The sequence below is a fragment of the Ctenopharyngodon idella genome, chromosome 16 (genome assembly GCF_019924925.1).
Source record: "Ctenopharyngodon idella isolate HZGC_01 chromosome 16, HZGC01, whole genome shotgun sequence".
Lineage (NCBI taxonomy): Eukaryota > Metazoa > Chordata > Actinopteri > Cypriniformes > Xenocyprididae > Ctenopharyngodon > Ctenopharyngodon idella.
Genome location: NC_067235.1, coordinates 27921467 through 27946914, shown reverse-complemented (window position 1 = coordinate 27946914; position 25448 = coordinate 27921467). Strand labels below are relative to the sequence as shown.

Sequence of the window (25448 nt, the reverse complement as noted above, 5' to 3'; positions counted from 1 at the left end):
TCACAAAACTGATATATTTTAAGTAAACTGAATGGTTTCATTGTTTTAAGTTTAATAAACTTTTTTTTTTTTAAATTTAGACAAACTTAAGTTTAACTGGAACTGGGCTGGGATTTCTATTTCCCATGCTTTGCCCATGGCACTAGAAAGGGAGAGTAAATGCTAAAAATGTGTGTTATATAATGTTTTTGTGCAAGATTAATGTTAAGTGGGAGATTTAGTAGTGATTAATGTTTTGTTAAGCTAATTTAGAAGAGTTTCTGTTAATGTGTTTTTTTGGAGCGTCCATCATGGTGACGAGTGGCGCATGCAGCTTGGTTTGAGAGCAATGTTAAATGCTTTATTGCTGTACTCATTCAACAAGTGCTATACTATGCTATTGTTAACATGTTAGCAAGTTAGCTTTTTTAAATTAGCTTGTTATAGCTAGCTAATTTTACGCTAAGAAAAATGTTTACATTGGAGTTATGTGATAATTTTAAGTTAAATGTATGGCCACGTTCACACCGTCAGTTTTTGGGATTGACAACCACATTTACTTACAGGTGTGAGTCTCGAAATGTCTCGTTCACACAGCAACTTACAGCAGCGTCTCAAATACTCTCCGTATAAACGCGTAACGAGAGTCAAGCCCGTATTCTCTTACTAGTAACCGTAGCGACAGTGACCAAAGTCATTTCAAAGATGGCGACGTCCATAAAACTGAAAAGTCTTATTACTTTTGACAGGACAGAGTCCAGCTGAGCCACGAGTTCATCCATCAAATCTTCATTGACCGTCAGCAGCTTCAATGTAAACATACGCTAGCCGGACACCTCATCTCTCCCTCGCTGTAAGTTACCGAAAGTGAAACCACACACAAGAAACCCCTTTAGCGTAACAGCTCTCTCGCACTGACGTGACAGACAGCTAGTTGTCCAGACCTGTTCCGTTCACACAGCGCAAATATTCTGAGAATGTGGTTGTGAGTCCTGAAAATTTATAGGTGTGAGTTCTGTTATCAAATGCAGTTATCACTCCCGTAAATAACCGTACTGTGTGTTAACGTAACTGTGTTAAGGACTCAAATACAGGACTGACAACCGTATTCTGCTGCTGTGTGAACGTGGCCTATGAGTGTACTCAAACATTTCAAGTTAAGAACAATTAAACTGTATGAGTACAAAATAAAAATCTGCCAGTTCTGCTTTCTTAAACTTTGAATATCTTAACTTAAAAATAGGCAACCGATTGCCTCAAATGTTTTTAGTTTTGCCAACTTATTCGGGTTTAGCATTCACAGGTAGGTATAAGTAAAGCTAGCGTAGGGTAGTAACAACAAAACCAGACAAAGGTGAACTGAGGAGTGCTGGTTTATGTAGAGAGCTGCTAATGAGGGTAATAGATGGCAGGTGCAGGTGATTGAGGATTGTGTGCAGGTGGTGAGCAGGAAGGATTCTGGGAAATGTAGTGAGGGTGTAAGGGTGACTGAGCTGGTGACATTTCCCAGGTTTGTAGCCTATGTTTTTTTTTTCCATAAAATTTTAATTATTTTTAATTTTTATTTTACAAACACATTTGCAAGACACTACAGACGTAATAACAAAAGGATCATTCATTTTACAACATACAATTTTCACAGCTGCATTACATTACACAAAACAAAGTGGTGACCATATTGTCCATTTCCCAGTGTCCATTGATCAATAGCCACCCAAATCTGTCTAATACTTTCTGCAGCATGCACTGCATTAAAGTACAGAGGCTTAAAATATTACATGCGCTGTTTTGCAAACTCTGGTTCAGTAAATGTCTGGTTAAAGTAAAGCCCTACAGCCACCAATATTAAGGTTTTTTTTTTTTTTTTCATTTACATCCTGTTGTTTAAGTGCTTCTCAATCCAGTGGTGATCCGTACACTTCAACCTCACACAGTGTAAGATACTCTTTCCGTCCTGGAAGAACAATATTAATGTAACGTCCTTCCATCCCATCACATTCAAAAGAGGTGGAAAAACCAGCAGGAATGGAAGAGATCGTAGCACACCTGAAGAAAGAGTGAAACATCTTGAGAAACTCTGAACCATCGTCAAAGCAAAACTGCATCAAGTCAAACTAGTTAAATGCAAATGAATAGAATAAACAAAAATGTACAAAATCCAAATGACATTGTGCCAAGTTATATGACACATTGCAGACTGCAGTAATTCTGAGAACTTCTTTTCAAAAGAGACATATTGAGATGAATTCATTTACCTGGGATTATTATTGCCATTGTTGTCCAGACTGTTTCCAGTTCTGATTTCTGCCCCATTTAGTCTTGAAGGAACACTGTCTAATGTGTTTGTAATTACCACTGAAAACACTTTGTGCCTTTTCAGTAAGTCCAGTCTCCACCAGGGATTGAGGTCTGCTTTAGTGTGTGTACAGGATCCATGACCGAAAACACCATTTTTGTTCCCATCAATGGCATTGAATGCAAAGGCATTTCCATGGAGGGAACTCTGTGTAGCTACTCCTCCTAAAGCTACATTTTCACCTGCAACAATAGATGGGTTTCAAATCAATTCATAGTTTTGATTAAATAACTTGTCTTGCAGTTTAGAAATGGAATATGTGTCTACAACATTGCTAAATCTAAAATATCTGTTTATTTGTATTAGTACCTCAATGATCAAATCCTGATCATAAATGTTCATATTCTCACCATCAGGAGCTGGATAACCGTAAACCTCAACCTCGCAGAGAGTAAGAACCTTAGTAGGACCAGGTATGAACACATTGATGTAACGACCTGAAATGCCTTTTTTCCATTTGAAAGTGAGGGATCTTCCACCTGGAATGGATGAAATCTTTGCAGCCCTGTATAAAAATGACAGTATATGGACAATATTTGATTTCATACAGTATGTAACCTCATCACATCATTCTTTAAGAGAATCTTCTCTTGAAAGGTTTTCTTACAATGGATTGCTGTTGCCGTTGTTCAGCAGAGAGTTTCCAATGTGTATCTCGGCTCCATCAAGTCTTTCAGGACAGCAGTCTTTTCTGTTGGTGATAGTTATGGAGGTCACTACGTACTGGTCTAGTAAATCTAACCTCCACCATGGGTCATCTTGTGTAGGAGTAGCAGTACAGGATCCATGTTCATAATTTGAGTCACGATTTCCATCAATAGCATTACTGGCATGACCAAATGGCGCCCAACGATTTCCAACCAGGTCTGACTGTGTGGCCTTTCCATATAAAGCAAGATTTTTGGCTAAAATTGATAAAGCATAGTCAAAATGTGTAATAAAAATAAATAATAATAATAATAATTAAAAAACATTTGACCATATAATATTTAATTTTTGACTTCAGTGATTATTTCTCAGGGTTTATTTATATTTTTGACAGTACATTCTGTATAGATTTATCAGTCTATAGCTGCCAATTTTACACTTCCACCTTTATTGCCAAGGAGAAAAATATCAAACAATAGTTTTGTCCAGAAGACATTTAATGAATTGTATAAAAGTACAACATATAAATTGTAGGTGACAACTTGCCTTGATAAAAATATATGACGTGTTCATTGATCAGCAACCAGTGTTTATAATGTGAGTGTGTCAGTATAACTGAAATCATCTGTGTAATTTTCAACTTTACCTTTAGCTGTTGTTGTGTCTGTAAAATAAGTCATCGCAAAAATCCAAAGTAGGAAAAACATGTGCATTTCCATTATCCTATGGGAAGAAAAGTAAACACATTTTTGTTAATTTAGTTTATGTTTATAATCTGATTTTATAATGGATTTACTGTGAAAGTGTTTTAATATTAAACAGATCTAATTGGACTTTCTTATTATTGAATTTTAAAGGCAATTAAGTAAATTATAATTCAAATGATAGCATGCATGAAAACAATCTGACATTCATTTTGATTCTTTTAAATAAGCAATTCACTCACCTGTATTTCATAATGTACAACAAAAAAATTTCGTCATAGACAAGATGAAGTTTACTCTGGGCAAAACGAGTTCACCCTTTAAATAGCAAAAACATTAATGGACCAGCTATAAACACACGGCAACTTTTAAAGGCCTGGATGTTTTATCTAAACAGGTCATCTGAAATAAATATGCTTTACCACAGTTGTAATATAAATATTTATGATTTGTTTGTTGAGTTTGCAGTAACTTTAAGGAAACAGACTATGTTTTTCAACACTTTTTCCACTAATTTAAGTCATAAAGATGCTGTGCATTTTATTGCAGTGCACAAATTTTCCTCTCATATACAGTATATGCCTGTAAATAGCTTCTGACTCTGTGTGTCACACTCTGGGTCTTGTTTTGAGCTATTTATTACACGTGACCTTTAAGCAATCTGTAAAAATGCATGAAAAACAGAGCAAACCAACGAGATTCACAAAGGCCTTCAAAATGCCAAATTACAAACAAATTGCTGCAAGACTCCTTAGTTCTGTACACTTTTATATTTCTCCTGCAAAGCATAATATTTTTTTTATTATTTTTGGGATGTTTTAAATGCCATATTTGTATACTTAATTTGTTCAATATAGAGCAAAACAAAAGTAAAATATTAAAAAAAAAAAAACAGAAGAACAGAAGACGGAACAGAAGAATGCAGACAAGGGTAAAATCCAAAGAGTTTATTAAGACACACGGGATGTAAACAGGTAAGTTTACATCCCAGGAAAGTAGATATTTGAGATGATACTGGCAGGGTAATGACTGTTCTTATCTGTTTGCAGGCGGAGATAAGAGGTGATTGAAGGCTGGCTGGTTTGAAGACGAGATGATCACTGAAGAAAGAGGACTGGACAGTTCGAGACGGAACCACACAGGTAAAAGCACAGGGGTAAGTATCCACACTGTAAACCCTAATGCTCAAAATAATTAATTGGTTTGAGTAGGACAAACTTAAATTAAACAAATTAGTTCAGTCAAATTAACTTTTATGAGTATTTAGCACTTTCTTTTTCATTCAAGATCACAAAACTGATATATTTTAAGTAAACTGAACGGTTTCATTGTTTTGAGTTTAATGAACTTTTTTTTTTTTAATTAAACAAACTTAAGTTTAACTGGAACTGGGTGGGGTTTCTATTTCCCATGCTTTGCCCATGGCACTAGAAAGGGAGAGTAAATGCTAAAAATAAGTGTTATATAATGTTTTTGTGCAAGATTAATGTTAAGTGGGAGATTTAGTAGTGATTAATGTTTTGTTAAGCTAATTTAGAAGAGTTTCTGTTAATGTGTTTTTTTGGAGCGTCCATCATGGTGACGAGTGGCGCATGCAGCTTGGTTTGAGAGCAATGTTAAATGCTTTATTGCTGTACTCATTCAACAAGTGCTATACTATGCTATTGTTAACATGTTAGCAAGTTAGCTTTTTTAAATTAGCTTGTTATAGCTAGCTAATTTTACGCTAAGAAAAATGTTTACATTGGAGTTATGTGATAATTTTAAGTTAAATGTATGGCCACGTTCACACCGTCAGTTTTTGGGATTGACAACTGCATTTACTTACAGGTGTGAGTCTCGAAATGTCTCGTTCACACAGCAACTTACAGCAGCGTCTCAAATACTCTCCGTATAAACGCGTAACGAGAGTCAAGCCCGTATTCTCTTACTAGTAACCGTAGCGACAGTGACCAAAGTCATTTCAAAGATGGCGACGTCCATAAAACTGAAAAGTCTTATTACTTTTGACAGGACAGAGTCCAGCTGAGCCACGAGTTCATCCATCAAATCTTCATTGACCGTCAGCAGCTTCAATGTAAACATACGCTAGCCGGACACCTCGTCTCTCCCTCGCTGTAAGTTACCGAAAGTGAAACCACACACAAGAAACCCCTTTAGCGTAACAGCTCTCTCGCACTGACGTGACAGACAGCTAGCAGACCTGTTCCGTTCACGCAGCGCAAATATTCTGAGAATGCGGTTGTGAGTCCTGAAAATTTATGGGTGTGAGTTCTGTTATCAAATGCGGTTATCACTCCCGTAAATAACCATACTGTGTGTGAACGTAACTGTGTTAAGCACTCAAATACAGGACTGACAACCGTATTCTGCTGCTGTGTGAACGTGGCCTATGAGTGTACTCAAACATTTCAAGTTAAGAACAATTAAACTGTATGAGTACAAAATAAAAATCTGCCAGTTCTGCTTTCTTAAACTTTGAATATCTTAACTTAAAAATAGGCAACCAATTGCCTCAAATGTTTTTAGTTTTGCCAAATTATTCGGGTTTAGCATGTAGGTAAGTATTCACAGGTAGGTATAAGTAAAGCTAGCGTAGGGTAGTAACGATGAGACCAGACGAAGGTGAACTGAGGAGTGCTGGTTTATGTAGAGAGCTGCTAATGAGGGTAATAGATGGCAGGTGCAGGTGATTGAGGATTGTGTGCAGGTGGTGAGCAGGAAGGATTCTGGGAAATGTAGTGAGGGTGTAAGGGTGACTGAGCTGGTGACATTTCCCAGGTTTGTAGCCTATGTTTTTTTTTTCCATAAAATTTTAATTATTTTTAATTTTTATTTTACAAACACATTTGCAAGACACTACAGACGTAATAACAAAAGGATCATTCATTTTACAACATACAATTTTCACAGCTGCATTACATTACACAAAACAAAGTGGTGACCATATTGTCCATTTCCCAGTGTCCATTGATCAATAGCCACCCAAATCTGTCTAATACTTTCTGCAGCATGCACTGCATTAAAGTACAGAGGCTTAAAATATTACATGCGCTGTTTTGCAAACTCTGGTTCAGTAAATGTCTGGTTAAAGTAAAGCCCTACAGCCACCAATATTAAGGTTTTTTTTTTTTTTTTCATTTACATCCTGTTGTTTAAGTGCTTCTCAATCCAGTGGTGATCCGTACACTTCAACCTCACACAGTGTAAGATACTCTTTCCGTCCTGGAAGAACAATATTAATGTAACGTCCTTCCATCCCATCACATTCAAAAGAGGTGGAAAAACCAGCAGGAATGGAAGAGATCGTAGCACACCTGAAGAAAGAGTGAAACATCTTGAGAAACTCTGAACCATCGTCAAAGCAAAACTGCATCAAGTCAAACTAGTTAAATGCAAATGAATAGAATAAACAAAAATGTACAAAATCCAAATGACATTGTGCCAAGTTATATGACACATTGCAGACTGCAGTAATTCTGAGAACTTCTTTTCAAAAGAGACATATTGAGATGAATTCATTTACCTGGGATTATTATTGCCATTGTTGTCCAGACTGTTTCCAATTCTGATTTCTGCCCCATTTAGTCTTGAAGGAACACTGTCTAATGTGTTTGTAATTACCACTGAAAACACTTTGTGCCTTTTCAGTAAGTCCAGTCTCCACCAGGGATTGAGGTCTGCTTTAGTGTGTGTACAGGATCCATGACTGTAAACACCATCTTTGTTCCCATCAATGGCATTGAATGCAAAGGCATTTCCACCGAGGGAACTCTGTGTAGCTACTCCTCCTAAAGCCACATTTTCACCTACAACATAAATTCATAGTTTTGATTAAATAACTTGTCTTGCAGTTTAGAAATGGAATATGTGTCTACAACATTGCTAAATCTAAAATATCTGTTTATTTTTGTTAGTGCCAAACTGATCAAATCCTGATCATAAATGTTCATATTCTCACCATCAGGAGCTGGATAACCGTAAACCTCAACCTCGCAGAGAGTAAGAAGCCGACTAGGACCAGGTATGAACACATTGATGTAACGGCCTGAAATGCCTTTTTTCCATTTGAAAGTGAGGGATCTTCCACCTGGAATGGATGAAATCTTTGCAGCCCTGTATAAAAATGACAGCATATGGACAATATTTGATTTCATACAGTATGTAACCTCATCACATCATTCTTTAAGAGAATCTCCTCTTGAAAGGTTTTCTTACAATGGATTGTTGTTGCCGTTGTTCAGCAGAGAGTTTCCAATGTGTATCTCGGCTCCATCAAGTCTTTCAGGACAGCAGTCTTTTCTGTTGGTGATAGTTATGGAGGTCACTACGTACTGGTCTAGTAAATCTAACCTCCACCATGGGTCATCTTGTGTAGGAGTAGCAGTACAGGATCCATGTTCATAATGTGAGTCACGATTTCCATCAATAGCATTACTGGCATGACCAAATGGCGCCCAAGGATTTCCAACCAGGTCTGACTGTGTGGCCTTGCCATATAAAGCAAGATTTTTGGCTAAAATTGATAAAGCATAGTCAAAATGTGTAATAAAAATAAATAAATAAATAATAATAATAATAATTAAAAAACATTTGACCATATAATATTTAATTTTTGACTTCAGTGATTATTTCTCAGGGTTTATTTATATTTTTGACAGTACATTCTGTATAGATTTATCAGTCTATAGCTGCCAATTTTACACTTCCACCTTTATTGCCAAGGAGAAAAATATCAAACAATAGTTTTGTCCAGAAGACATTTAATGAATTGTATAAAAGTACAACATATAAATTGTAGGTGACAACTCGCCTTGATAAAAATATATGACGTTCATTGATCAGCAACCAGTGTTTATAATGTGAGTGTGTCAGTATAACTGAAATCATCTGTGTAATTTTCAACTTTACCTTTAGCTGTTGTTGTGTCTGTAAAATAAGTCATCGCAAAAATCCAAAGTAGGAAAAACATGTGCATTTCCATTATCCTATGGGAAGAAAAGTAAACACATTTTTGTTAATTTAGTTTATGTTTATAATCTGATTTTATAATGGATTTACTGTGAAAGTGTTTTAATATTAAACAGATCTAATTGGACTTTCTTATTATTGAATTTTAAAGGCAATTAAGTAAATTATAATTCAAATGATAGCATGCATGAAAACAATCTGACATTCATTTTGATTCTTTTAAATAAGCAATTCACTCACCTGTATTTCATAATGTACAACAAAAAAATTTCGTCATAGACAAGATGAAGTTTACTCTGGGCAAAACGAGTTCACCCTTTAAATAGCAAAAACATTAATGGACCAGCTATAAACACACGGCAACTTTTAAAGGCCTGGATGTTTTATCTAAACAGGTCATCTGAAATAAATATGCTTTACCACAGTTGTAATATAAATATTTATGATTTGTTTGTTGAGTTTGCAGTAACTTTAAGGAAACAGACTATGTTTTTCAACACTTTTTCCACTAATTTAAGTCATAAAGATGCTGTGCATTTTATTGCAGTGCACAAATTTTCCTCTCATATACAGTATATGCCTGTAAATAGCTTCTGACTCTGTGTGTCACACTCTGGGTCTTGTTTTGAGCTATTTATTACACGTGACCTTTAAGCAATCTGTAAAAATGCATGAAAAACAGAGCAAACCAACGAGATTCACAAAGGCCTTCAAAATGCCAAATTACAAACAAATTGCTGCAAGACTCCTTAGTTCTGTACACTTTTATATTTCTCCTGCAAAGCATAATATTTTTTTTATTATTTTTGGGATGTTTTAAATGCCATATTTGTATACTTAATTTGTTCAATATAGAGCAAAACAAAAGTAAAATATTAAAAAAAAAAAAACAGAAGAACAGAAGACGGAACAGAAGAATGCAGACAAGGGTAAAATCCAAAGAGTTTATTGAGACACACGGGATGTAAACAGGTAAGTTTACATCCCAGGAAAGTAGATATTTGAGATGATACTGGCAGGGTAATGACTGTTCTTATCTGTTTGCAGGCGGAGATAAGAGGTGATTGAAGGCTGGCTGGTTTGAAGACGAGATGATCACTGAAGAAAGAGGACTGGACAGTTCGAGACGGAACCACACAGGTAAAAGCACAGGGGTAAGTATCCACACTGTAAACCCTAATGCTCAAAATAATTAATTGGTTTGAGTAGGACAAACTTAAATTAAACAAATTAGTTCAGTCAAATTAACTTTTATGAGTATTTAGCACTTTCTTTTTCATTCAAGATCACAAAACTGATATATTTTAAGTAAACTGAACGGTTTCATTGTTTTGAGTTTAATGAACTTTTTTTTTTTTAATTAAACAAACTTAAGTTTAACTGGAACTGGGTGGGGTTTCTATTTCCCATGCTTTGCCCATGGCACTAGAAAGGGAGAGTAAATGCTAAAAATAAGTGTTATATAATGTTTTTGTGCAAGATTAATGTTAAGTGGGAGATTTAGTAGTGATTAATGTTTTGTTAAGCTAATTTAGAAGAGTTTCTGTTAATGTGTTTTTTTGGAGCGTCCATCATGGTGACGAGTGGCGCATGCAGCTTGGTTTGAGAGCAATGTTAAATGCTTTATTGCTGTACTCATTCAACAAGTGCTATACTATGCTATTGTTAACATGTTAGCAAGTTAGCTTTTTTAAATTAGCTTGTTATAGCTAGCTAATTTTACGCTAAGAAAAATGTTTACATTGGAGTTATGTGATAATTTTAAGTTAAATGTATGGCCACGTTCACACCGTCAGTTTTTGGGATTGACAACTGCATTTACTTACAGGTGTGAGTCTCGAAATGTCTCGTTCACACAGCAACTTACAGCAGCGTCTCAAATACTCTCCGTATAAACGCGTAACGAGAGTCAAGCCCGTATTCTCTTACTAGTAACCGTAGCGACAGTGACCAAAGTCATTTCAAAGATGGCGACGTCCATAAAACTGAAAAGTCTTATTACTTTTGACAGGACAGAGTCCAGCTGAGCCACGAGTTCATCCATCAAATCTTCATTGACCGTCAGCAGCTTCAATGTAAACATACGCTAGCCGGACACCTCGTCTCTCCCTCGCTGTAAGTTACCGAAAGTGAAACCACACACAAGAAACCCCTTTAGCGTAACAGCTCTCTCGCACTGACGTGACAGACAGCTAGCAGACCTGTTCCGTTCACGCAGCGCAAATATTCTGAGAATGCGGTTGTGAGTCCTGAAAATTTATGGGTGTGAGTTCTGTTATCAAATGCGGTTATCACTCCCGTAAATAACCATACTGTGTGTGAACGTAACTGTGTTAAGCACTCAAATACAGGACTGACAACCGTATTCTGCTGCTGTGTGAACGTGGCCTATGAGTGTACTCAAACATTTCAAGTTAAGAACAATTAAACTGTATGAGTACAAAATAAAAATCTGCCAGTTCTGCTTTCTTAAACTTTGAATATCTTAACTTAAAAATAGGCAACCGATTGCCTCAAATGTTTTTAGTTTTGCCAACTTATTCGGGTTTAGCATTCACAGGTAGGTATAAGTAAAGCTAGCGTAGGGTAGTAACAACAAAACCAGACAAAGGTGAACTGAGGAGTGCTGGTTTATGTAGAGAGCTGCTAATGAGGGTAATAGATGGCAGGTGCAGGTGATTGAGGATTGTGTGCAGGTGGTGAGCAGGAAGGATTCTGGGAAATGTAGTGAGGGTGTAAGGGTGACTGAGCTGGTGACATTTCCCAGGTTTGTAGCCTATGTTTTTTTTTTCCATAAAATTTTAATTATTTTTAATTTTTATTTTACAAACACATTTGCAAGACACTACAGACGTAATAACAAAAGGATCATTCATTTTACAACATACAATTTTCACAGCTGCATTACATTACACAAAACAAAGTGGTGACCATATTGTCCATTTCCCAGTGTCCATTGATCAATAGCCACCCAAATCTGTCTAATACTTTCTGCAGCATGCACTGCATTAAAGTACAGAGGCTTAAAATATTACATGCGCTGTTTTGCAAACTCTGGTTCAGTAAATGTCTGGTTAAAGTAAAGCCCTACAGCCACCAATATTAAGGTTTTTTTTTTTTTTTTCATTTACATCCTGTTGTTTAAGTGCTTCTCAATCCAGTGGTGATCCGTACACTTCAACCTCACACAGTGTAAGATACTCTTTCCGTCCTGGAAGAACAATATTAATGTAACGTCCTTCCATCCCATCACAATCAAAAGAGGTGGAAAAACCAGCAGGAATGGAAGAGATCGTAGCACACCTGAAGAAAGAGTGAAACATCTTGAGAAACTCTGAACCATCGTCAAAGCAAAACTGCATCAAGTCAAACTAGTTAAATGCAAATGAATAGAATAAACAAAAATGTACAAAATCCAAATGACATTGTGCCAAGTTATATGACACATTGCAGACTGCAGTAATTCTGAGAACTTCTTTTCAAAAGAGACATATTGAGATGAATTCATTTACCTGGGATTATTATTGCCATTGTTGTCCAGACTGTTTCCAATTCTGATTTCTGCCCCATTTAGTCTTGAAGGAACACTGTCTAATGTGTTTGTAATTACCACTGAAAACACTTTGTGCCTTTTCAGTAAGTCCAGTCTCCACCAGGGATTGAGGTCTGCTTTAGTGTGTGTACAGGATCCATGACCGAAAACACCATTTTTGTTCCCATCAATGGCATTGAATGCAAAGGCATTTCCATGGAGGGAACTCTGTGTAGCTACTCCTCCTAAAGCTACATTTTCACCTGCAACAATAGATGGGTTTCAAATCAATTCATAGTTTTGATTAAATAACTTGTCTTGCAGTTTAGAAATGGAATATGTGTCTACAACATTGCTAAATCTAAAATATCTGTTTATTTGTATTAGTACCTCAATGATCAAATCCTGATCATAAATGTTCATATTCTCACCATCAGGAGCTGGATAACCGTAAACCTCAACCTCGCAGAGAGTAAGAACCTTAGTAGGACCAGGTATGAACACATTGATGTAACGACCTGAAATGCCTTTTTTCCATTTGAAAGTGAGGGATCTTCCACCTGGAATGGATGAAATCTTTGCAGCCCTGTATAAAAATGACAGCATATGGACAATATTTGATTTCATACAGTATGTAACCTCATCACATCATTCTTTAAGAGAATCTTCTCTTGAAAGTTTTTCTTACAATGGATTGCTGTTGCCGTTGTTTAGCAGAGAGTTTCCAATGTGTATCTCGGCTCCATCAAGTCTTTCAGGACAGCAGTCTTTTCTGTTGGTGATAGTTATGGAGGTCACTACGTACTGGTCTAGTAAATCTAACCTCCACCATGGGTCATCTTGTGTAGGAGTAGCAGTACAGGATCCATGTTCATAATTTGAGTCACGATTTCCATCAATAGCATTACTGGCATGACCAAATGGCGCCCAACGATTTCCAACCAGGTCTGACTGTGTGGCCTTTCCATATAAAGCAAGATTTTTGGCTAAAATTGATAAAGCATAGTCAAAATGTGTAATAAAAATAAATAATAATAATAATAATTAAAAAACATTTGACCATATAATATTTAATTTTTGACTTCAGTGATTATTTCTCAGGGTTTATTTATATTTTTGACAGTACATTCTGTATAGATTTATCAGTCTATAGCTGCCAATTTTACACTTCCACCTTTATTGCCAAGGAGAAAAATATCAAACAATAGTTTTGTCCAGAAGACATTTAATGAATTGTATAAAAGTACAACATATAAATTGTAGGTGACAACTTGCCTTGATAAAAATATATGACGTGTTCATTGATCAGCAACCAGTGTTTATAATGTGAGTGTGTCAGTATAACTGAAATCATCTGTGTAATTTTCAACTTTACCTTTAGCTGTTGTTGTGTCTGTAAAATAAGTCATCGCAAAAATCCAAAGTAGGAAAAACATGTGCATTTCCATTATCCTATGGGAAGAAAAGTAAACACATTTTTGTTAATTTAGTTTATGTTTATAATCTGATTTTATAATGGATTTACTGTGAAAGTGTTTTAATATTAAACAGATCTAATTGGACTTTCTTATTATTGAATTTTAAAGGCAATTAAGTAAATTATAATTCAAATGATAGCATGCATGAAAACAATCTGACATTCATTTTGATTCTTTTAAATAAGCAATTCACTCACCTGTATTTCATAATGTACAACAAAAAAATTTCGTCATAGACAAGATGAAGTTTACTCTGGGCAAAACGAGTTCACCCTTTAAATAGCAAAAACATTAATGGACCAGCTATAAACACACGGCAACTTTTAAAGGCCTGGATGTTTTATCTAAACAGGTCATCTGAAATAAATATGCTTTACCACAGTTGTAATATAAATATTTATGATTTGTTTGTTGAGTTTGCAGTAACTTTAAGGAAACAGACTATGTTTTTCAACACTTTTTCCACTAATTTAAGTCATAAAGATGCTGTGCATTTTATTGCAGTGCACAAATTTTCCTCTCATATACAGTATATGCCTGTAAATAGCTTCTGACTCTGTGTGTCACACTCTGGGTCTTGTTTTGAGCTATTTATTACACGTGACCTTTAAGCAATCTGTAAAAATGCATGAAAAACAGAGCAAACCAACGAGATTCACAAAGGCCTTCAAAATGCCAAATTACAAACAAATTGCTGCAAGACTCCTTAGTTCTGTACACTTTTATATTTCTCCTGCAAAGCATAATATTTTTTAAATTATTTTTGGGATGTTTTAAATGCCATATTTGTATACTTAATTTGTTCAATATAGAGCAAAACAAAAGTAAAATATTAAAAAAAAAAAAACAGAAGAACAGAAGACGGAACAGAAGAATGCAGACAAGGGTAAAATCCAAAGAGTTTATTGAGACACACGGGATGTAAACAGGTAAGTTTACATCCCAGGAAAGTAGATATTTGAGATGATACTGGCAGGGTAATGACTGTTCTTATCTGTTTGCAGGCGGAGATAAGAGGTGATTGAAGGCTGGCTGGTTTGAAGACGAGATGATCACTGAAGAAAGAGGACTGGACAGTTCGAGACGGAACCACACAGGTAAAAGCACAGGGGTAAGTATCCACACTGTAAACCCTAATGCTCAAAATAATTAATTGGTTTGAGTAGGACAAACTTAAATTAAACAAATTAGTTCAGTCAAATTAACTTTGAGTATTTAGCACTTTCTTTTTCATTCAAGATCACAAAACTGATATATTTTAAGTAAACTGAATGGTTTCATTGTTTTGAGTTTAATAAACTTTTTTTTTTTTTTTAAATTTAGACAAACTTAAGTTTAACTGGAACTGGGCTGGGATTTCTATTTCCCATGCTTTGCCCATGGCACTAGAAAGGGAGAGTAAATGCTAAAAATAAGTGTTATATAATGTTTTTGTGCAAGATTAATGTTAAGTGGGAGATTTAATAGTGATTAATGTTTTGTTAAGCTAATTTAGAAGAGTTTCTGTTAATGTGTTTTTTGGAGCGTCCATCATGGTGACGAGTGGCTCATGCAGCTTGGTTTGAGAGCAATGTTAAATGCTTTATTGCTGTACTCATTCAACAAGTGCTATACTATGCTATTGTTAACATGTTAGCAAGTTAGCTTTTTTAAATTAGCTTGTTATAGCTAGCTAATTTTACGCTAAGAAAAATGTTTACATTGGAGTTATGTGATAATTTTAAGTTAAATGTATGGCCACGTTCACACCGTCAGTTTTTGGGATTGACAACTGCATTTACTTACAGGTGTGAGTCTCAAAATGTCTCGTTCACACAGCAACTTACAGCAGCGTCTCAAATACTCTCCGTATAAACGCGTAACGAGAGTCAAGCCCGTATTCTCTTACTAGTAACCGTAGCGACAGTGACCAAAGTCATTTCAAAGATGGCGACGTCCATAAAACTGAAAAGTCTTATTACTTTTGACAGGACAGAGTCCAGCTGAGCCACGAGTTCATCCATCAAATCTTCATTGACCGTCAGCAGCTTCAATGTAAACATATGCTAGCCGGACACCTCGTCTCTCCCTCGCTGTAAGTTACCGAAAGTGAAACCACACACAAGAAACCCCTTTAGCGTAACAGCTCTCTCGCACTGACGTGACAGACAGCTAGCAGACCTGTTCCGTTCACGCAGCGCAAATATTCTGAGAATGCGGTTGTGAGTCCTGAAATTTTATGGGTGTGAGTTCTGTTATCAAATGCGGTTATCACTCCCGTAAATAACCATACTGTGTGTGAACGTAACTGTGTTAAGCACTCAAATACAGGACTGACAACCGTATTCTGCTGCTGTGTGAACGTGGCCTATGAGTGTACTCAAACATTTCAAGTTAAGAACAATTAAACTGTACGAGTACAAAATAAAAATCTGCCAGTTCTGCTTTCTTAAACTTTGAATATCTTAACTTAAAAATAGGCAACCAATTGCCTCAAATGTTTTTAGTTTTGCCAAATTATTCGGGTTTAGCATGTAGGTAAGTATTCACAGGTAGGTATAAGTAAAGCTAGCGTAGGGTAGTAACGATGAGACCAGACGAAGGTGAACTGAGGAGTGCTGGTTTATGTAGAGAGCTGCTAATGAGGGTAATAGATGGCAGGTGCAGGTGATTGAGGATTGTGTGCAGGTGGTGAGCAGGAAGGATTCTGGGAAATGTAGTGATAAGGGTGACTGAGCTGGTGACATTTCCCAGGTTTGTAGCCTATGTTTTTTTTTTCCATAAAAACATCATTTTAATTATTTTTAATTTTTATTTTACAAACACATTTGCAAGACACTACAGACGTAATAACAAAAGGATCATTCATTTTACAACATACAATTTTCACAGCTGCATTACATTACACAAAACAAAGTGGTGACCATATTGTCCATTTCCCAGTGTCCATTGATCAATAGCCACCCAAATCTGTCTAATACTTTCTGCAGCATGCACTGCATTAAAGTACAGAGGCTTAAAATATTACATGCGCTGTTTTGCAAACTCTGGTGCAGTAAATGTCTGGTTAAAGTAAAGCCCTCCAGCCACCAATATTTTGTTGTTGTTTTTTTTTTTCATTTACATCCTGTTGTTTAAGTGCTTTTCAATCCAGTGGTGATCCGTACACTTCAACCTCACACATTGTAAGAGAATCTTTCCGTCCTGGAATAACAACATTAATGTAACGTCCTTCCATCCCATCACATACAAAAGAGGTGGAAAAAGCAGCAGGAATTGAAGGGATCGTAGCACACCTGAAGAAAGAGTGAAACATCTTGAGAAACTCTGAACCATCGTCAACGCAAAACACAGAACTGCATCAAGTCAAACTAGTTAAATGCAAATGAACAGAACAAAAAATTTACATTGTACCAATTTGAAGTCAAGTTATATGACACATTGCAGACTGCAGTAATCCTGAGAACTTCTCTAAATTCTCTAAAAAGCCATATTGAGATGAATTTATTTACCTGGGATTATTATTGCCATTGTTGTCCAGACTGTTTCCAATTCTGATTTCTGCACCATTTAGTCTTTTAGGATCACTGTCTGTGTTTGTAATTACCACTGAAAACACTTTGTGCCTTTTCAGTAAGTCCAGTCTCCACCAGGTATTGAGGACATGTTGAGTGTGTGTACAGGATCCACGACTGTAAACACCATCTTTGTTCCCATCAATAGCATTGAATGCAAAGCCATTTCCATGGAGGGAACTCTGTGTAGCTACTCCTCCTAAAGCCACATTTTCACCTACAACAACCAGGTTTCACATCAATTCATAATTTTGGATAAATGACTGGTCTTGGTCTAGAAATGAAGATTTTCAAGAATAAAGTTGTTTTATTAAATTTCTGTTATTGACTATAAAGACTAGTGAGTGTTTCTCTCTTTTGATTGTTTATTTTTGTTAGTGCCGAACAGATCAAATCCTGATCATAAATGTTCATATTCTCACCATCAGGAGCTGGATAACCGTAAACCTCAACCTCGCAGAGAGTAAGAACCTTAGTAGGACCAGGTATGAACACATTGATGTAACGACCTGAAATGCCTTTTTTCCATTTGAAAGTGAGGGATCTTCCACCTGGAATGGATGAAATCTTTGCAGCCCTGTATAAAAATGACAGCATATGGACAATATTTGATTTCATACAGTATGTAACCTCATCACATCATTCTTTAAGAGAATCTTCTCTTGAAAGGTTTTCTTACAATGGATTGTTGTTGCCGTTGTTCAGCAGAGAGTTTCCAATGTGTATCTCGGCTCCATCAAGTCTTTCAGGACAGCAGTCTTTTCTGTTGGTGATAGTTATGGAGGTCACTACGTACTGGTCTAGTAAATCTAACCTCCACCATGGGTCATCTTGCACTTCAGTAGCAGTACAGGATCCATGTTCATAATGTGAGTCACGATTTCCATCAATAGCATTACTGGCATGACCAAATGGCGCCCAACGATTTCCAACCAGGTCTGACTGTGTGGCCTTGCCATATAAAGCGAGATTTTTGGCTAAATTGATAAAGCATAGTCAAAATGTGTAATAAAAACAAGGAAATGAATAAATCAAAATAATAATAATAATAAAACATTTGACCATATAATATTTCACTTTTGATTTCAATTATTTCTCAGGATTTATTTATTTATTTATATTTTTGACAGTAAATTTCTGTATAGATGTATCTACCTACTCAGTCTATAGCTAAATAAAGCAATCATTTTACATTTATAACAGCTAAGGGGCGTTGTTAGGCACAACACGGAGTGGACCCCCTTAGATGTTAGACTATAAATTCACTATAAACCACGGCTTCACTGGTGTCACGTTTTGGTTTTGTGTTCATGTTTATGATTTCATGTCTTTTATTTTGTAGTTTGATTCATGTTGCTTGTTTGTGTCATGCTTCCCTTGCTCCTCATGTTCTCCCTTAGTCTATGTGTCATGTTCTGATTGGGTGTTTATGGTCATGTGGTTTTCAGTTCTGTTCTGTCATTGGTTCCCTTGTTCCTTGTGTCTCTTGCTCATTGGTTGTCATAGTCATGTGTTCTCCTAGTTCATATATTTAAGCCATTGTCTTCCCCATGTTACTTTGTTGTGTATTGTTAATGTAACCCTGCTGTCGGTGAGTGTGATAGTCAAGTCTGCTCATCATCAAGTCTGTTTATGTTCAATTCTAATGGTTGCTTTGTTTGTTTGTTTGTTTGTTCACTTTGGATAATTCAATAAACTGCACTTGGGTTCATCAAGCTCGCCTTCAGTCTGGACTAATCGTTACAGAATACATGACCAAGAAACATGGGGAAGACAATGGCTCAAATATATGAACTAGGAGAACACATGACTATGACAACCAATGAGCAAGAGACACAAGGAACAAGGGAACCAATGACAGAACAGAACTGAAAACCACATGACCATAAACACCCAATCAGAATATGACACATAGACTAAGGGAGAACATGAGGAGCAAGGGAAGCATGACACAAACAAGCAACATAATCAAACTACAAAATAAAAGACATAAAATCATAAACCAAAACATACGTGACAACGGGCTTCTTGCTTTTATAAAACGGTTACCACACAATACAAATATTAAAGCCATAAAATATGTATCAATGCAACTTTCATGAAATAAAAACTTTAAAAGCCTTCCTTCCACTGGAAAAATAGTCCCTGACCATGAACAGCAACAGAAGTTACATTATTACGCCATTAGATGCCGGCAAAGATTGTCTTTATGAGCGAGTCACTCAGTCGCAAAGACTTTTATATTGAAACTTGTTGTGAACACGGAACCAAACGCATATGACAAGCTTTGACTAGCGCTGTCAGTGTCAGCAGGGCACGGGAAAACCCATTAAACGGATTTTTTATTATGAACTTAAGACTGACCTGAAGGAAAAAGCTAAATCTGAATGCAGGTAATAAACTCGGCCACTTGACATCTCTCTCACAATACTCTTCTAAATGCAGTAGGCTTCAATGAACAAAATCAACTGAGAACAAACACGTTTACGTTTCTAAGAGCGGTTGCTAAAACAGACGGAGCAACATACACACTCAGTGGCACAGCGATACTTATGTAATGCGGTCAGCTGTATATTTTCAGGGATTTTACAATGGCTTCGTTCGCGGCTCAACCAATCAGGATCAAGGGCCGGAACTATCCGTTTTAAAAAAACAATTGTACACTTCCACCTTCATTGCCAAAGAGAAGACACAGTCCTTTTGTGACAATATGCTCCTATATTGGGTATTTTTTTTAAAATATGAAATGCTATCTGAAAACATCTTTTAAAAGCATTTTTTTTTCCAGCTAAATGTAAACAGTTATGATTTCATAAAACAACAATAAACACTTCCTAAAAAAAGTAAAAAAGGGAACATGCAAAAATATCAAACCATAGTTTTGTCCAGAAGACATTTAATGAATTGTATAAAAGTACAACATATAAATCATAGGTGACAACTCGCCTTGATAAAAATATATGACATGTGCAGTGATCAGTGTTTATAATGTCTGTTTAATTGAAACCGTTTGTGTAATTTTTACCTTTAGCTGTTGTTGTGTCTGTAAAATAAGGCATCACAAAAATCCAAAGTAGGAAAAACATGTGCATTTCCATTATCCTACACATGGGAAGGAAAATAAGTAAATAAGATAATTACAAAACTGATAAGTGTTGTTAATTTTGTTTATGTTTATAATCTGATTTTATAATAGTTTTACTGTGAGAGTTTGTTAATATTTAACAGAATGTAACAACTTTCTAATGATTTAATTTCATAGGCAATTAAGTAAATTATGTAATTCAAATTATAGCATGCACATGAAAACATAATCTGACATTCATTTTTATTCTTTTAAATAAAAAACTCACTCACCTGTATTTTATAATGTACAAAAAATAAAAAGTTTTTCTCATAGACAAGATGAAGTTTACTCTGGGCAAAAAGAGTTCATCACCCTTTAAATATCAAAAACATCAGTGGACCAGCAATAAATACGCGGCAACTTTTAAAGGCCCGGATGTTTTATCTAAACAGCTTATCTGAGATAAATGTGCTTTACCACAATTGTGATAAATTATTTATGGTTTGTTTGTTGAGATTGCAGTAACTTTACAGAAAGAGACTATGTTTTTCATCTCTTTTTTTGGTCATTTCAGCTAATTTAAGTCATAAAGGTGCTGTGCATTTTATTGCAGTGCACGAATCCACCACCTTTCCCTTCCATACAGTATATGCAACTTCTGACTCTGTGTGTCACACTCTGGATCTTGTTTTGAGCTATTTATTACACGTGACCTTTAAGCAATCTGTAAAAATACATGAAAAAACAAACAAACAAAAAACCAGAGCAAACCAACAGATTCACAAAGCCCATCAAAGCGTCAAATTACAAACAATGTTGAAACCATGCAGTCTACTTTAATGTGATATACAGTTTATATTATAATTGTGTTTACAGTGCTGTGTAGTGTCATCTGTTCTATGTTGTGCTCAATGATAGTGTTTTATTCAAAGTCACCATGATAAAGAAAAGTGTCTTCTGCACAATAGCAGGTCTAGTATTGCTGCAAAACGCCTTAGTTCTGTAGACTTTTATATTTCCCTGCAAAGCAGTATATTATTTATTCAATTATTTTTGGGATGTATGGGTTTTTATGTTTTTTCCTGTGACTTTTGCTGTTATTTAGATTTTTCCATAAAAGCATACTTTTAACAATTACTATTTTTATTTTACATATACATTTGCAAGACACTACAGACGTGATAACAAAAGGATCATTCATTTTACAACATACAATTTTCACAGCTGCATTACATTACAAAAGTGCTCTTTGATAAATAGCCACCCAAATCTGTCTAATACTTTCTGCAGCATGCAGTAAGTTACAGTACATTAAAGTACATGCCCTGTTTTGCAAACTCTGGTGCAGTAAATGTCTGGTTAAAGTAAAGCCCTACAGCCACTAATATTAAGGTTTTTTTTTTTCATTCACATCCTGTTGTTTAAGTTCTTCTCAATCCAGTGGTGATCCATACACTTCAACCTCACACAGTGTAAGATACTCTTTCCTTCCTGGAGTAACAACATTAATGTAACGTCCTTCCATCCCATCACATTCAAAAGAGGTGGAAAAACCAGCAGGAATGGAAGAGATCGTGGCACACCTGAAGAAAGAGTGAATTAAGCATCTTGAGAAACTCTGAACCGTCGTCAAAGCAAAACACAGTTCACAAGTCAAACTAGTTAAATGCAAATGAACAGAATAAAAAATGTACAAAATCCAAATGACATTCTGCCAATTTGAAGTCAAGTTATATGTCACATTGCAGACTGCAGTAATTCTAAGAACTTTTCTAAATTCTCTAAAAAGTCATATTAAGATGAATTAATTTACCTGGGATTATTATTGCCATTGTTGTCCAGACTGTTTCCAATTCTGATTTCTGCCCCATTTAGTCTTGCAGGAACACTGTCTAATGTGTTTGTAATTACCACTGAAAACACTTTGTGCCTTTTCAGTAAGTCCAGTCTCCACCAGGGATTGAGGTCTGGTGAGGTGCAGGAACAGGATCCGTGACTGTAAACACCATCTTTGTTCCCATCAATGGCATTGGATGCCAAGTTATTTACATGGGTGGCACTCTGTGTAGCTACTCCTCCTAAAGCCACATTTTCACCTGCATTTTCACATGAATTCATAGTTTTGAATGAATGACATCTCTAACAGTTTAGAAATGGAATATGTGACTACAACATTGCTAAATCTGAAATATCTGCTTATTTTTATTAGTGCCGAACAGATCAAATCCTGATCATAAATGTTCATATTCTCACCATCAGGAGCTGGATAACCGTAAACCTCAACCTCGCAGAGAGTAAGAAGCCGACTAGGACCAGGTATGAACACATTGATGTAACGGCCTGAAATGCCTTTTTCCCATTTGAAAGTGAGGGATCTCCCACCTGGAATGGATGAAATCTTTGCAGCCCTGTATAAAAATGACAGCATATGGAGAATATTTGATTTCATACAGTATGTAACCTCATCACATCATTCTTTAAGAGAATCTCCTCTTGAAAGGTTTTCTTACAATGGATTGTTGTTGCCGTTGTTCAGCAGAGAGTTTCCAATGTGTATCTCGGCTCCATTAAGTCTTTCAGGACAGCAGTCTTTTCTGTTGGTGATAGTTATGGAGGTCACTACGTACTGGTCTAGTAAATCTAACCTCCACCATGGGTCATCTTGCACTTCAGTAGCAGTACAGGATCCATGTTCATAATGTGAGTCACGATTTCCATCAATAGCATTACTGGCATGGCCATTTGCTGACCAAGGATTCTCAACCAGGTCCGACTGTGTGGCCTTGCCATATAAAGCGAGATTTTTGGCTAAATTGATAAAGCATAGTCAAAATGTGTAATAAAAACAAGGAAATGAATAAATCAAAATAATAATAATAATAAAACATTTGACCATATAATATTTCACTTTTGATTTCAATGATTATTTCTCAGGATTTATTTATTTATTTATATTTTTGACAGTAAATTTCTGTTCAGTCTATAGCTAAATAAAGCAATAAGCCCCAAGAAGCTGTGGTTTACAGTGAATTTATAACAGCTAAGGGGCGTTGTTAGGCACGACACGAAGTGGACCCCCTTAGATGTTAGGCTATAACTTCACTGTTAACCACGGCTTCACGGGCTTATTGCTTTTATAAAACGGTTACCACACAATACAAATATTAAAGCCATAAAATATGTATCAATGCAACTTTCATGAAATAAAAACTTTAAAAGCCTTCCTTCCACTGGAAAAATAGTCCCTGACCATAAACAGCAACAGAAGTTACATTATTACGCCATTAGATGTCGGCAAAGATTGTCTTTATGAGCGAGTCACTCAGTCGCAAAGACTTTTATATTGAAACTTGTTGTGAACACGGAACCAAACGCATATGACAAGCTTTGACTAGCGCTGTCAGTGTCAGCAGGGCACGGGAAAACCCATTAAACGGATTTTTTATTATGAACATAAGACTGACCTGAAGGAAAATGCTAAATCTGAATGCAGGTAATAAACTCGGCCACTTGACATCTCTCTCACAATACTCTTCTACAAAATGCAGTAGGCTTCAATGAACAAAATCAATTGAGAACGAACACGTTTACGTTTCTAAGAGCGGTTGCTAAGACAGACGCAGCAACATACACACTCAGTGGCACAGCGATACTTATGTAATGCGGTCAGCTGTATATTTTCAGGGATTTTACAATGGCTTCGTCCGCGGCTCAACCAATCAGGATCAAGGGCCGGAACTATCCGTTTTTAAAAAAACAATTGTACACTTCCACCTTCATTGCCAAGGAGAAGACACAGTCCTTTTGTGACAATATGCTCCTATATTGGGTATTTAAAAAAAATATGAAATGCTATCTGAAAACATCTTTTACATTAAAAGCATTTTTTTTTTCAGCAAAATGTAAACAATTATGATTTCATAAAACAACAATAAACACTTCCTAAAAAAGTAAAAAAGGGAACATGAAAAAATATCAAACCATAGTTTTGTCCAGAAGACATTTAATGAATTGTATAAAAGTACAACATATAAATCATAGGTGACAACTCGCCTTGATAAAAATATATGACATGTGCAGTGATCAGTGTTTATAATGTCTGTTTAATTGAAACCGTTTGTGTAATTTTTACCTTTAGCTGTTGTTGTGTCTGTAAAATAAGGCATCACAAAAATCCAAAGTAGGAAAAACATGTGCATTTCCATTATCCTACACATGGGAAGGAAAATAAGTAAATAAGATAATTACAAAACTGATAAGTGTTGTTAATTTTGTTTATGTTTATAATCTGATTTTATAATAGTTTTACTGTGAGAGTTTGTTAATATTTAACAGAATGTAACAACTTTCTAATGATTTAATTTCATAGGCAATTAAGTAAATTATGTAATTCAAATTATAGCATGCACATGAAAACATAATCTGACATTCATTTTTATTCTTTTAAATAAAAAACTCACTCACCTGTATTTTATAATGTACAAAAAATAAAAAGGTTTTCTCATAGACAAGATGAAGTTTATTCTGGGCAAAAAGAGTTCATCACCCTTTAAATATCAAAAACATCAGTGGACCAGCAATAAATACGCGGCAACTTTTAAAGGCCCGGATGTTTTATCTAAACAGCTTATCTGAGATAAATGTGCTTTACCACAATTGTGATAAATTATTTATGGTTTGTTTGTTGAGATTGCAGTAACTTTACAGAAAGAGACTATGTTTTTCATCTCTTTTTTTGGTCATTTCAGCTAATTTAAGTCATAAAGGTGCTGTGCATTTTATTGCAGTGCACAAATTCACCTCCTTTCCCTTCCATACAGTATATGCAACTTCTGACTCTGTGTGTCACACTCTGGATCTTGTTTTGAGCTATTTATTACACATGACCTTTAAGCAATCTGTAAAAATATATGAAAAAACAAACAAACAAAAAAACCAGAGCAAACCAACAGATTCACAAAGCCCATCAAAGCGTCAAATTACAAACAATGTTGAAACCATGAAGTCTACTTTAATGTGATATACAGTTTATATTATAATTGTGTTTACAGTGCTGTGTAGTGTCATCTGTTCTATGTTGTGCTCAATGATAGTGTTTTATTCAAAGTCACCATGATAAAGAAAAGTGTCTTCTGCACAATAGCAGGTCTAGTATTGCT

At 35.7% G+C, this 25448-nt stretch overlaps 3 protein-coding genes and 1 long non-coding RNA gene across 17 annotated transcripts in view; 1 reads left to right on the top strand and 3 right to left on the bottom strand.

Moving 5' to 3' along the window:
• Nucleotides 1-5800, bottom strand: part of LOC127496852 (fucolectin-5-like) — a 19874-nt gene extending 14074 nt beyond the window's left edge. The window contains exons 1-6 of one of the 4 annotated variants that reach the window (XM_051864724.1): nt 3930-4089; nt 3630-3706; nt 2943-3240; nt 2686-2840; nt 2235-2517; nt 1504-2025 (exon numbers count right to left, since the gene is read on the bottom strand). In XM_051864724.1, coding sequence (XP_051720684.1) covers nt 1875-2025; nt 2235-2517; nt 2686-2840; nt 2943-3240; nt 3630-3706; nt 3930-3940 — 975 coding nt within the window. In that variant the 5' untranslated portion in view covers nt 3941-4089 and the 3' untranslated portion in view covers nt 1504-1874. Of the gene's footprint in view, nt 1-1503; nt 2026-2234; nt 2518-2685; nt 2841-2942; nt 3241-3629; nt 3707-3929 lie in introns of those variants that run through there. The other 3 variants (XM_051864726.1, XM_051864725.1, XM_051864727.1) reach the window with 3 other exon arrangements.
• The window catches only part of LOC127496879 (uncharacterized), a 27592-nt gene extending 3177 nt beyond the window's left edge, over nt 1-24415 (top strand). Inside the window, exons 1-4 of one of the 2 annotated variants that reach the window (XR_007925380.1) lie at nt 2815-2932; nt 7896-8162; nt 18159-19615; nt 23783-24415. This is a non-coding gene — a long non-coding RNA (uncharacterized LOC127496879). Of the gene's footprint in view, nt 1-2814; nt 2933-7895; nt 8163-18158; nt 19616-23782 lie in introns of those variants that run through there. The other variant, XR_007925379.1, reaches the window with a different exon arrangement.
• On the bottom strand, nt 6483-14026 carry LOC127496866 (fucolectin-5-like). Of its 2 annotated transcripts, none has more exons than XM_051864756.1 (6): nt 13866-14026; nt 13566-13642; nt 7906-8203; nt 7649-7803; nt 7214-7496; nt 6483-7004 (listed from the first exon to the last, which is right to left on the bottom strand). In XM_051864756.1, the coding sequence occupies exons 1-6, from the start codon at nt 13874-13876 to the stop codon at nt 6854-6856; spliced, it is 975 nt and encodes a 324-aa protein (XP_051720716.1). In that variant the 5' UTR covers nt 13877-14026; the 3' UTR covers nt 6483-6853. The 2 variants fall into 2 exon arrangements, with proteins under 2 accessions (XP_051720716.1, XP_051720717.1); XM_051864757.1 differs by lacking the exons at nt 13566-13642; nt 13866-14026 and adding exons at nt 8599-8675; nt 8899-9058.
• LOC127496864 (uncharacterized) lies at nt 11440-25448 on the bottom strand. 9 transcript variants are annotated; one of them, XM_051864750.1, is made up of 7 exons: nt 24754-25448; nt 24422-24498; nt 22800-23097; nt 22543-22697; nt 22103-22385; nt 21752-21872; nt 11530-11840 (listed from the first exon to the last, which is right to left on the bottom strand). In XM_051864750.1, exons 1-7 carry the CDS (start codon nt 24792-24794, stop codon nt 11811-11813), a joined length of 1005 nt encoding a protein of 334 aa, XP_051720710.1. In that variant the 5' UTR covers nt 24795-25448; the 3' UTR covers nt 11530-11810. The 9 variants fall into 9 exon arrangements, with proteins under 9 accessions (XP_051720714.1, XP_051720713.1, XP_051720710.1 ...); XM_051864751.1 differs by lacking the exon at nt 11530-11840 and adding an exon at nt 16512-16822; XM_051864754.1 differs by lacking the exons at nt 21752-21872; nt 22103-22385 and adding an exon at nt 17160-17439 and having other exon boundaries at nt 11440-11961.

Excerpts from the sequence above, each read along its gene's own strand:
- LOC127496866 (XM_051864756.1), bottom strand. Across the intron at positions 8,204-13,565 it reads AGACACAACAACAGCTAAAG|CCAAAAATCTTGCTTTATAT; the intron begins GTAAAGTTGAAA and ends TATCAATTTTAG. Across the intron at positions 7,804-7,905 it reads AACGGCAACAACAATCCATT|GGCTGCAAAGATTTCATCCA; the intron begins GTAAGAAAACCT and ends ATTTTTATACAG.
- LOC127496864 (XM_051864750.1), bottom strand. The coding sequence starts at position 24,794 with ATGAGAAAACCTTTTTATTTTTTGTACATTATAAAATACAG. Across the intron at positions 23,098-24,421 it reads AGACACAACAACAGCTAAAG|CCAAAAATCTCGCTTTATAT; the intron begins GTAAAAATTACA and ends TTATCAATTTAG. Across the intron at positions 22,698-22,799 it reads AACGGCAACAACAATCCATT|GGCTGCAAAGATTTCATCCA; the intron begins GTAAGAAAACCT and ends ATTTTTATACAG.